This window comes from Numenius arquata, chromosome 14, assembly GCF_964106895.1.
Source record: "Numenius arquata chromosome 14, bNumArq3.hap1.1, whole genome shotgun sequence".
NCBI lineage: Eukaryota > Metazoa > Chordata > Aves > Charadriiformes > Scolopacidae > Numenius > Numenius arquata.
In genome coordinates, this window is record NC_133589.1 from 10,539,426 (window position 1) to 10,552,653 (window position 13,228).

Consider the following 13,228-nt stretch of genomic DNA (forward strand, 5'->3'; position numbering starts at 1 on the left):
GTCATATGAAGTGTTACTTATGCAATAAAGTTAACAAGTCACTTTTGAGTAATAATAGCTTTGTTTTCCAGCTTGTTGAAGACAGTAATTATCCAGGAACTATGTCTGGCAAGCAAGTTAATTAGCAGCTTCACTAGAGTGCTTTGAACTTTACTCCAGATCTAACAAAATAATTTTAAAAAATATGAAACTAAATGGGACTGTTCTGTCATCTCTCAGCTTTAGGCACAAAAGCAAAGAGCTGGATGGGTTGCTCCTGACTTTTTTTGTGGTCTCACTATATATTCTGTCTTAATGGAACCGTTAATGGAACAGTCTGCTAGAGTAAATGTCAGGCCTGGCCTGCTGTAGGTAAATGTTCCCTTGATTTTGCAGGGTATTTGCTTGTTCAGTAAACAATTTTAAAGTAACTACCTAAACTTAATTTAGCAGGAAATTCTCCATAAATGTCATAAATACCACTCTGTAAATGGAGGGGCAGGCAATTTATAAGAACTTTCTAGAACATCTTAAGCAATACCAGAAACTGTATAATCACCACTCTGAAACTTCCTTCTTTCAGTAGTTGTGAATGTTTGGAGTGTGCATGAGCAAAATCCCTCATACCACCTGGTATGTGATTACCTTCAAAAGGTGAGTTTTGATTTTAATAGTTCTTTTGTTATCATGCTGCAAACATTCCCACTTCTTTCATTCTCATTTTATATTAAGCCATCTGTTTAAATTAGTAAAAAGTTTTTAAAAGTCATGATGGAAACAACTTGATGGTTTTTTTCCTAAAATTAATATGGCTTGTTTTGTCTGCCACGATGTAACAGGACAGAGTGTAATTGCGTGGTAAACTATGGTTTAACTCCTATTAACTGTGACTTAAAAAAAAAAAGTACAAGGAGAGACTTGGGTATAATGCCAGAGAAGGGGATTAGGGAAATGACTTAATTAGTTGATGTTTCAGGTGTAATGTGGAATATTGCTGATAGGAAGCATGACTGTCTAAGAGAACAGAGAACATAGGGTGGTTTCCTAACCTTTGAAGCATCTGAACAGAGGAGCTGACAAAAGGCTTTTCCTTTGGACAAAGTAAGTAATCTTTCCACAGAATAAGCTGAGGACTTTGGTTTTGGCTTTCTGTATTCTAGATGGTCTCAGGACTTCGGTATGGAGAGAGAAACTGACTGCTTGGAGGACAAAACATGGCCTGGCTTGGCTTTGCTTAGCTGTTCACAGAGTGCGAGCAAGCGAAAACGGAGTGTTATCAGTGAAACCTGCTTATCAGTCTGTGGGAATAATCCTTCCTTTTAATCTTGTTGCTTAATTTCTTGCCTATGACACTTGAAATGTGTTAAGTGTCTCTGTGGCTAACCTTTTTACAATTCAAATATTTAATCTCTTTTGTGTTTTACAGTTGGTGTATGCTATGGAACAATTGAGATACTTGGAGACCTTTTGGATATTTTCCCACAACTTAGCTGGTATTGTGTTCAGAGGATGAGATATAGTATCTTTACTCTTCCAGCGTGCAGTACTTCTCATGTAGTAGTATTCCTCCTTGTATGAACTGTTTCTATGTTTAATATTACATAGATGGAGAAAACTAGGGGGAAAAAAAAATCTTCATTCAGGTGACTATTAAATGACTTGTAGTGCTGTCCATATACTACAGAAAGCAGATTGATATAAAAAGAGAATGCCATTTTACAGGAAACTTCTGAAATACCACTTTAAAGTATTATTTCTGAGTATTTTATGTAGAGTAAAAAAGGCTTCTCTAGGATAGATCAATTTTAAGGCCCTTTTCAGATGCTCTGCTAGTCCTATCTAATCCTCGGTTGCCTTGTATCTACAATACCTGTCTAAGAAATAGATTTTGTTTGGATTTTTCCTGTTTTGGTGAACAGCCACTGACAGTGTTGTGTTTGTTTTCCCTAAGCATTTAAACATTTGGCTGTAAGTAGTGACAAGCTTGACAGAAGAAGCCTGACTGCTGGCTGCACTTAAAGGGAGAGTCTTTAGAGGTGCAGATTCATGCATTTGAAGACATCTCAAATTTAAGCTCAAGCTACTAAGACAGGAGTCTTAAATGATGACTGAAGGTTGTTGCCAACAGACTTGGCATAAAGAGAATAGTATGGGTATTATGCAGTGAGATCGAAGCACCTTATCAGCCTGCAGGTAAGTAATTTAACTTTACCTGAAGAGTAGGATAAACGTTTAATGTGTGGAGGGACTTCAGAGAAAGACAATGAAGTTGTGCAAAGGGAGGGAGAGGAACAGTTCATATAATGGCCCTGTAATCAGAGATTGCTTTCACATTTTCTGTTGTGTCTTTTAAAGGTGTAGGAGGGGAATCTGAGGGTGGAATATGACAACTGTGTGGAAACTTCCAGGGTGCTCTCAAAGGAGAGAGAATGAAATAATGAGGATGAAATTATGAAATAATTAGGATGAAATAATCATAAGTGGACTAGGGGAGGAATAGGAAAACTGCCTGGAAATGCTCTCTCTGAAAGCTCGGGGTCTGTATCTTGAAGGATCCATATCCTGCCAGACTTTCAAGAAAGTATCTGAGACTGTAAGTTGTTGCCCAGACTGTCTGGATCCAGGTCTAGATACTGAGGTGTTCTCAAGGTCCTGTGTGAAGTATTGTATCCACATGAAAGGAAGAGTAAGTTTTAGACCTTAAAGTAATGGTTTTATGATATAATTCTGTTCTAAAGCAGCCTGCCTGGCTGGCTGTTTACAGGACTGGTAGGATCGTGCGGAACAAGATGCACTTGGGCAGCGTAGACTACTCTGGAAGAGTGGCTTGGACTTTAAGCTGCTTTGAATACCTGCTGGGTCTGGAATAGGAAAGGGAGCTGCCCTTTCTTCAAGGACAAAAGAGAAGAAACTTCCTTTACTTTTCTTCAGCCTGCTGCTGAAATGTGAGAGTTTGGTGACCTGCTGGCACTTGATTTGTCACATGTTGACATTACAATGGAAAATTTCTGGGTGCTCCAACATATACAGTTTTAGGCAGGAACAAACAGCACGGAGCAACTTGGTTTATTTGCATGTCTTGGAAGACTCTATACTATAAAATATGCTCTGGGTTGTTTGTGTAACTGAGTTTGTGGTAGTCTTCCTACTGTAAGAGAAATGTCATATTTATTGAAAAAAATCTGAACTCAATTCCTCCAAATTCTTTTCTAGTAAGAAAAATATTCTCTTTCATGACCAGCAACATTTTCTGGGGTAATAGTTTACCAGTGAGTCTAACTTGCGGGTTCTCTGTTCATTCTCAGCTCTTAACTGTTAAAAGTCTGAGATCTCTTCAGTTTTGGAACCAGTAGTGAAACTCTTACTTTCCAAGAGCTGCCTTTGAAATGCTAGTAAAGATTTTAACTGTTTCAGAGGCAGGGGAGTATGGCTAAGGATATGGGTTGAACATGTGTATTCTACACAAGATGTGTAGAATACACTCAAAGTCATCATTTGGGGTAATTGATATCAGTTTGCTGTGAATGTTTTAGTACTAAGTGGTGTGGTTTGAGATCAAGCTGAGCAGAATATTAGGGAAATTGTTCTCTTTAACCATCTGGTTACTGGCAAACAAAAGCATCTCTTACGTCTGTGTAGGAAGCAATGCCTGAATCACGCATGAACTTATGGTCACCAGCCACAAAGCTGAAAGCATGCCCTAGTTACCTTCTACAGCCCTGCATTTCAGCTAGCTGTCAAATACAACTTAATATTATTTTTTAGGTGAAGTACTCTCCTGTTCTTTCTGGAAGATGGAGGGGGGGTCTACTTATGAAAGTAGTTGTTAATTCTGGTTAACTTAGTCTCGGTTAACAAGACATCGGTGACTTGTTACCAGAGTAACAAGTTCCTCAGTTGGCTGCAGGGTTATGTTTAAAGCTTTCTCTTGAGCTGAATTATTTTACTCTGGGAGATGGGGGAGGAGGGAAACTTGTCTGCCAACCCTCTTCTTCTGATGATATGATACCATTGCTGTTGGATATTCCTTAGTTGGCTCTCAGCATCAAAACTCTTGGTTTCATTGTGTGTGATTCCCACAGGAGGAAGGTTGGGGCAATGAGAGCAAAGCACCAGCATGAAGATCCACCCCTAGATGCGCTTGGTTCCATCTCATTCCCTGTATCTGGTTATGTAGTCTCCGGTCTCTGAGATCTCTGGAGCCCTACACACCAGGTGGTGTCTGTAAAATCACTCTCTGGTGAGCAGACCAGACAGTGCTGTTTGTTTTTTCTGTAGGGTGTTTCGGTTTTTTAATTGCTGTTAAGCCCTCCTGGCTTGGCAACGTTTTTGATACTCAAATATGTTGGTACCTTTATCTTCTCAATGTAGGGCTGGGAACTGTCCTCTAATCTGTACAGTGCTCTGGGCTGTAGTGAGGTTTCAAAGTCATCTTGGAGCATAATGAGATTGGCTTTTTTGGTGTGTTTTGTTTGTGGAGTGTCATTGGAGAAACTGTTTTTTCAGTGAGATAAAATCCTTTATTTTAGTAGCATCACTAACTTATCAAACTATTCCGTTCTTGCAGAAGAATAATCCTACTCTTTTTGGGAAGTATAGTGGTGCACTAAGCACATCCAGCTCTACTCCACAACCACTAATTTCCTTCAGTAACAGGAAGAAACGTATGCTTAGTATAACACAGCAGCTTAGTTTATTTGGAAATACGTTTAACTTTGCTGAAGATTCAGTCGACCCAGGGGAAGGTACAAGAGAACCACTTGCTGGTAGAAATGGTGATTAGTACAAATAGCACTTCAGCACTTTTGTTTGTCTCAATAGACCAAGATCCTTTCCTGAATATAGCCATGGTTACCAGTTCATAGAGGAAACAGTGTGTGAAATCCACCTTATATTTTCTTCATTTTCTGATGCCTTGCCTTCTTTCTGAAGTGATAAACAGCCAGGATTTCCAAAAGAGATTTTGGATGCTTCAGTCAACTGATAGCCCTCTTTGCTGACAGTAACAGATATCCAAAAATCAGCTCTGAAATGATTACTTGTAGTCACCTAAAGATTTTACATATGGGGATTGCATAATGTGCACTGTTTGTAAGATCATGGAAGTTAAAGCCCCTCACTAAAGCCAAGTCCCTTGGGGCACTGGCTACCAGTGCTAACTGTGTGTCAGTATTACACATTCATACTTGCTGTGTCTTTCTCCATTTCAATTAAAGGAGGGGGCTCTGTAGCCAAGTCATGAGTGTCACATGAATGTCACATCCCTGTTAATGAAATTTTTTCATGCAAACTGATACTACTGATTTCACTGTTCTTCCCAGGGGACTAAAGATTCTGTGCAGCATGTGGGGATCCCCCCAATCATCAGTACAGCCTGGTTTAAACACTAATGCGCATAAGTCACTTCTTGCCTTACAGAAACTGTGTGCAAAGTCCTTCAGAACCCTTTACTTAGCAGCATTCACAGCACTTGGTTGTAACAGTTGATCCTCCTAAGGCTTTAAGTTTGGGTTTTTTTCTTCCATTTGCCTTTAGTGGCACCCAACATCTGGCTCCTGTCTTAAAATACTGATAATTCCTGATGTCTTACTTGGGTACCAGCAAATTAAAGAGCCTGTTGAATTTTACAGAAGCCAGTGGGTATTTCTTGCCCTCCAGTGTGCGTTCTCCCTTAAAAGCAGTTTTCCCCGTAACTCTGTTAAATGTACACAAGTGCTATACAGAGCCCAACCCCTACCAGATACAGTAGATATTAACAGCTACAGAGCTTAATGTGATGTTGTATATATCAACAAGGATGCAATAACTGTATATGACTATTCATATGTTTTGTACTCTTTCCCATGTCTTTGGTCAAAGTAATTAAAGTGCTTCAAGTCTTAGCGGAAACCTTTTTGTGTTTTTCCCTTCTTGATCCATAAACGTTAGGGAACATAGTGATGTAGGTTCTTTGTCTCAAGTGAGTGTGCAATACTGAAACAAATGGTTCTGGAAATGCAAATGTTCTTCATTGAATCAGTCTAATGCTAGGGATTAAGTTTTATTTGTACAAGAACAGTCTGAGTTACTTTAGAGGGTGTCTATCTCCTCGAACCTTAATAATAAGATGCTTTCTCTCTATAAAAAAATATTACTGTTCATCCTTTTTCGGTAACTGCTGGTTTTTTCTCCTTTCCTGTAACTGTGGTTCCTTTGTATATAAGAGCACACTTCACTTAGCTGGCTTCACAAAATGGAAGTTCCTCTTGAAAAAACTTCATTTTAGGAACTCTTTGCTATCTGTTTGTTACTTCTAAGCCTGAGATTTTCACATTAGATCCATGTACATTTATTTTACTATTTACACCTATCACAGTACATTTATATGGAATACCATCACACAGACAAACCAGCTACTGACAGCTAATATAAAGATATTAGATTCCACAAGGCTTAATCTGCATAGAGACCAGAAACACATTTAATGGTGAAACACAGAGAAGTCTTTCTGTATTTCCCTTCGTTTTAAATCCATTTTGTGTAGAATGTGATCTTCCTACCGCAAATACCTACTTCTATGTTTGTCTTGTAGTCAATTTGTCTTGGGTTGCTCGTGTCTTCCTATGCTTGATGGTTTATATTTCTTATGGTCATGAAATATGCAATTAATAGTTGTTTCAAGCACTGTTTAAATATTAAATTTTGTCTTCCACTCTCCTCCTAGTAACCTACCAGTGATAGGTAATCTCATAGTGCATGTAACTTCTAATAGTGGAGAAAACTCTGGGTGCATATTTCTCTGACTCCATGTGAGGTGGAGATCTAAAGAAGTGACATAGCTTTGGACTGCATCATCTATTTGTGGATCACTGTAGTTGTGCTTGCTAAAGCTTTACCAGAGACTTACTTTCCCTGGTGCAAGCAATATCCATTTGACTTGAGTAATTAAGAAATCATATGGGATCTAAAAATCTACATTTACTTGCAGCATCCTTGTCACTGATCCTCATTCTTCAGGAAGAATTGGAAGTAAAACTCCACGGCAAAGTAGTTGAACATCACACTAGTTTGCTAAGTATATTTTGTATGCAACATAGTAATCCTAAAGTTGCTTCATCTATCTGTTGCGTTATATACAACATTGCTACTTGTGGCTTTTGTTTGGAAAAGTAGCCAAAATGGGATATTTCAGCAATTTTTGAGTGCTGTTTGTCAAGAGGGGGAAAGCGTACAACAAATTCTTACAAAGTGATGGCATATTAAAATTGCTGTTTTACACCTTACTGGATGACATGTACCCTCTTTTCATTCACTTTTATCACTGTGGTGTTTTTGTTGACTCTACTACAGATCTTTTCTGGTCACTGGACAGCCACTATATAGATTTCTTTTGTTTTTAGGCATGCGTGTTGAGTGATCCATGCAACAGTGAAGAACCTGCCATTGTACATTCCATATATTACTGTTGTACCAGTTGCTCTTGACTCCATTAGCAGGACGCTGTTAGTTTCCCCTCACCCTACAGTTTCATTCAATGAAAACATTTGAAGAGACAAAGATGGTAGAGAGCCCAGAGCTACATGATGTTGCATTGTGTGGCCCCACAACAATCTTTAATAATGGCCAATCCTGCTTTGGCAATGGTGGGCTTGCTTGGAGGAGGTTCTGCCTTCTTTTCTGCTGGGCTGCCTGCAATGTTCAAAACAGGACACCATTAAAACCAAGAGCTGGTAAAAAGATTTCTTCCTACTTCTAGCTTAAGTAAGGTAAGCCTTTCCTGCACACATCCACCCCACCACAACCCCCTCTGAATTTTTTAACTCTTGTTTGAACAAAACATCTAACACTTTGGTAGTAACCAATCTGGTATGTGGATTCAAACTGCTCAGGAAGTCTTCTCTCTTCAGGGGAGGAAGTTAAGAGGAGGTAAAGAATCCAGACATCTCAATGGGAAGGTTAACTGCTTTCTTCTTTTTCAATCCAGCTATCCCTGTTCACAGCCATAGGGTCAGATAACACATCCTTCCATAGAAAGTTATTTTTCTGTGTTTAAACCCCAACTAAGGAGTTGAACAAAAATACTACTAGTTCTATTCTCTCATCAACTTGGATGTCATAATTAGGAGAACAAGATAAAAGTAGGTTTTAATTTTTCAGGGTGAGAAGAATCTTTTTATCTCTAACATTGCATTTAAACGTAATGACATGAAGTAAACTTAACAAGGGAGATGAGTGACTGTGACTAAAAGGATGTAAACAATTAGCAGTGTATCTTAAAATGTCTCTATCAACTTCGTAATTGAACTTTATAGTCATTCCACATCCCTCTGGAAATTCTATAGAGAGATCTTGATCTGTGCAAAATGGCAGTGTGTTTGGATATAAACCTCTTCAGCTGGTGTGGACCAAATTAACTTTCTAAGAAGGACACCACTCTCCCTTGATTATCTCCCTGCCGAAGAGCTAAGTTTGAGACAGGTCAAAATCAAGCTGTTAACTTTTAAAGGTCATGCTGTGATTGTTTTGTTTGAAAGTTGCAGCTAAAAGCTTCCAAGGGATCATGTAATCTGCTTAGTTTCTGAGAAATTACTGTTTGCAGTTCTGTTGATAAGTGATTTGGGTTGAGGTGATTGAAAAATCTATTTATGCTGGTAAGATGTAAGAAAATTGGGGGCAGCTGTGGAAATTTGCAGTCCTTTCTCTAGTTTCCATCTTGCCTGCAGTAAAATGGGCAAACTGTGCTTCAGATATCCTAGCATATATCTTAAGAGGGGGTTTTTCCAGTTATTTTCGCAGAACGAGATGGGAAAATGATTGGCAAAGACATATCTAGTTGCTTACTAAAGCAAGTTGTGGCAATTTGTATTCAGACATACTTTGGATATTTAAAGCATACAAAGCAAATTTAAAGTGGCCGTAGATGACTTGGATTCAGTTTTAAGGGGTAACTGGGCATCTGAATTCTAAGTGGGCAGCAACTGCTGACACTTTACCTTGTTTCAGGGTGATCTATCTACGTGAACCTAGCTTTTGGCAGAGGCTGGCCCAGCATGGCTTTTGAAAATGCTCTTTTATCTAGTTAACTTTGGAATTTTTCCTATTGTTGTTGTTTTTCTTAATGTTTAGGAACTCACTGGTAGGAGATTGTGTTGCCTTGTCTAAGGGTTTTAACTTGGTGCGAAGGAATTCAGCCATCTCTTTGTCTTCTTCTTTCTCTCTGGTGGGGGGAAAAAAAAGAAACCTGTTACAGAAATAACAATCTTGTCTCTGTAAACGGGACAGTAAAAGCTGGAGTAGTTAGGATCAAATCACTAGTAAAAAAAAAAAAATCACTACTTTTTTTAAAACACTAATTAAAGAGCAAAATATTTGTCTAAATGAAAGCAGTAACAAACTTGTAGAATTCAGAGACCATTTTCCCCAAGGTTCTTTACTCATCTCGTTATTGGTTTCATTATATTCTCTAGTCACTGGATTTAAAACATAATGTATTACCTATTTTAAGTTTATGGCCTGAAGTGCTTCATGATGCTTCCTCTACAAAGTAAAGCAGAGAATATATAATTGTACTGCAGATTTTTAAAGGTCTACTAAGACAAAAGACTGGATCTCACGGTCTCCTGCTGTTACTGTTTACCAAAGCCAAGTGTATTTCTCTTTGCCTGAAGATAACAGCATTAGGCCCAAAATAAAAAGATTGTGTTGCTACAATCTTGATTGTATCTATTAATGATATTTTCATGTTAGTTTCTTTGCTATTTTGCTACTTAAATATTAACAGTGAATGCACTGGTTAGATATCTTGGTTTAGAAGAAAAGCAGATTTCATTGTCCAGAGTTTTAAAGAAAAGCCTCAGGTTTTACTGTGAATGTGAATTGACACTAAGGTATTCATATCTGCATAGCATGTAGCAGTGCGTTTTCAGTAGCCTACAATTAGGCTTCTGTATTGTCTGGCTGTTGCTGAGGCTTGTGCAATTTTCCCATGGAAGGAGCAGTGGAGAGCTCTGGATTATGTTACCAGCTCAGGCTTCTTGTCAGCTCCTGACTTTGGCCAGCTCTCTTTGATCAGCTGCAGGACCCTGGCAAGCTTTCTTCTCTCTTGTCCTTTGCTTGCTTAGAATTTAAATGTGTTGGAAGAGATATTGTTGTTTAGGATAAATGAATTGATGAGCCTTAAATCTTTACTGTTAAAAGAGGAAGTAATAGCGAAACTCTGAATACTTGTAGAGTGTTGGGATCTCAGTGCAGCAGCTGGAAATGAATTTTTGAGGAAGACCACAGGTTTTTCAGCAACTTTGGGCTAAGATATTGAGATGAAACCATTCTGAACTTGCTTATGCTTTAGGTTAGGTAGACCTGTGTTAGTGATTGCATTCTCTGGAGGGTTTTTTTTTGTTTTTTGCTATGGCAGGGTGAGAATAGTGATAATAAACCCCAACCATATTATTTTTTATAAAAAAGGGAGATTTTTAGATGCCTACAAATATAGCCCTTGTAGAATTCCATTTCATGTCTACTTCTTATGCCAAGACGATCCTCTGGTAGCAACAAATATCCTTCTCTTTCTAATGGTAAATGCCCAGACACTTTCTGGTAGGAAGGTAAGAGACCAAACCCTGCTGTAGTCATAAGATGACTGAATCATTAATGGGATAAAGAGCCACAGAAGTGCAGTAATCTAGTTTTAATGTCTTTCCTATGGAACCAGGAAGAGGCTTTTACTTTGGGAAGTTGTTTTAAAGGACCAGTTCTCTCATATTAACGTCAATGTAAATTTTGTCACTCTCTCCAGTGTAGCATTAGACTTGTGAAATCTCACAAATAAGTTCAGTTGCGTTTAGTTCTTACCGTAGTCTCTCCACCTCTGCATCATCTACAAGAAAATCTCTTTTTTGTACCAATCTATGGATCTTCTGAATCAATTCATCCTCTCTTTGTTTCTCCATCTTTGTTTTTTCTTTTTCTGGTCAAAAACAGAGAAAAGAGACTATTAATTTGTATTCTAGAGAATAGGGCGGGGTGTGTGTGTGGACATTGTAGATGTCTAAGAATGAATTGCTGATTTGAAGTTAATGGTTTTTCAGACCTGAGTCACCAAAATCCCAGCAAGTTCTGGTCACTGCCTGTTTTCTTTTCCACTTGCTGCTCTTGTCTGATCAGCTTAATGGTCTGGAGACTCTGTGGGGCTTGCCAAGCCTACTTTTGATATTAAATTACTCTGCAAGACACTGTTTTGAATTTTTTCAAGAGCTTTGGTAAGAAAACAGTCCAGGCTTCATTAAAAGCCATGGTACAAACTCCCTTTGACCTCAGGGGAAACGAGACCACACCAAAAAGACCATTTCTCTCTACTTCATGACAGCTTTGGCTGTTGACTATTACAGGGTTTTTTTTTCTACTCTGGTAAGGCAGGCAAGCTGCAAATCCACACAAATAGCATCAATTGTAAAATGTGGAAAAATAATGGAAGTGTTTATTTTCCCTGTGCTTCAAAAAATCTGAGTAATTACTATATATCCTTGTTAATTGGCCAGTCTGCAATGTCTAGTTTGTTTATAAACACCTATTTTTGTGACATGGCATGTGCCTGTTGCAAACTAAAACTCATGAATGTTAGAGAGCTGTAGGCTAAGGTTATAAATCAAATGCAGTTAAGACAGAAATATTCAAACCTAGCGAGTGCAGCAGAGATGAGAAAGCCAGAGGCAAATCCCAGCCCACTTATTTCTTCAAGAAGCTGAAAATTTTGATTAGCTGAGAAGACACTGCATTATATAAGACTTTTGGTTTTGAGCAGCAGAACTTCTTCACGGTGAGGGTGACAGAGCACAGGAACAGGCTGCCCAGGGAGGTTGTGGAGTCCCCTTCTTTGGAGATTTTCAAGACCCGCCTGGATGCAGTCCTGAGTGACATGCTCTGACATGCTCTGGGCAATCCTGCTTCGGCAGGGGAGTTGGACTAGATGATCTTTATGGTCCCTTCCAACTCTAAAAAATTCAGTGGAAATTCAGTGAAAATTGTTTAGAGAACCATAAAATTAAGTACAATAAGAGTTGTGGGAAGAAGGGCAAGCTGCCTGCAGTGTGATGCTTCTGAGCTATGTTATGTCTGCTGGTTGAATTTATAAGATATTTTAAACAGCTAAATAAATCAGACATTTGAAAATTATTGTTTAATACAGCTTAATTTTGGATCATGGGATTCAGGATGCTTACTGCTGGAAACTTCTGCAATAAATCCATTCCTTACATAAAAACACCTTGAATACATTTTCAAGACAATGAAATTCTGTAAGTCTTAATTTCAGAACATCATACTCCTTGGAGAATTTTAAATTATGGTCTGCCAATAGCAGAAGAAGTAATTAGCAATATAACATAAGGCTGCTTTGTCTGGGATGTGTTTTCTGTGTTTTATCTTTTAGAAATGATAAAGGAAGGTGGTTATTGACTGCTATCAAGATTTCAAGACCTCTACATTGTTACCCATGGAGAATTCCCATGTTTAATGCTGAATTTGCAACAGAGAAAACAGAAGAATGCTTAGAAATCACTGCTTTTTCCTCCTTTGCCTGTTGTGTCTATGGAGCAAGGGATCTCCTCCTCTCACTACTGAAGGTAGAAGCTGCTTTCTACTTCCTCCCAATCTATCCCCTTCCCAGACTGAGATGTGCTCTCCCATGATATCCTTCAGGAAACTGCCCTGCCAGATATACGCATCCTGAATTGTAGCAGTGTACTGCATACTCTGTGCACTAAAAGACTGATCTCATGTCTACTGAAATTGGCTAAACTGTGTCTACTGAAGCCATAGAGCAGGGGGGTGTCTATATAAATCTGTATTCTAACAGCAAAATCACTATAAAGATAATACGAATGAACCTATTTCTGGAAAGTGTTTTTCTAGGTTAGGGACACGCTGTGTCAGCATTTAGTTCTGTATGAAAGCCAGCAGCTCCTTTGTCTTCATTAAGACAGAAGTATTCTTGTGAGTCTGCCAAAAGGTGGTGCTGCTGGAACTGTGCACTTAAGTTTGCTGAGATTTGCAAGTGCTAAGGAGAAACTGCTGTCTGTGGATTTCTGCTTAAGACTGTGTGACTGGAAAACAGTTTCTAAAAGGTTAAAAAAAAAAAAAGCCCACCAAAAAAATGAAAACCAGCCAACCCTAAGTTAAAAGTATGGGTAGGAAAGCTGCAGACTAGAAGTGAGGCAAGGGGAATCATTCATAGATATTTTGTAAGATTCATAATCCTTTCCAATACCATTTA

The 13,228-nt window shown here is 38.6% G+C and overlaps 1 protein-coding gene across 1 annotated transcript in view; it reads right to left on the reverse strand.

The window, feature by feature from the left end:
- Window positions 1-4,651: 4,651 nt before the first annotated feature.
- Window positions 4,652-13,228, reverse strand: part of BMERB1 (bMERB domain containing 1) — a 54,448-nt gene continuing 45,871 nt past the window's right edge. Inside the window, exons 4-6 of the mRNA XM_074158561.1 lie at window positions 10,810-10,924; window positions 9,093-9,175; window positions 4,652-7,647 (exon numbers count right to left, since the gene is read on the reverse strand). Coding sequence (XP_074014662.1) covers window positions 7,535-7,647; window positions 9,093-9,175; window positions 10,810-10,924 — 311 coding nt within the window. The 3' untranslated portion in view covers window positions 4,652-7,534. The remainder of the gene's footprint in view (window positions 7,648-9,092; window positions 9,176-10,809; window positions 10,925-13,228) is intronic.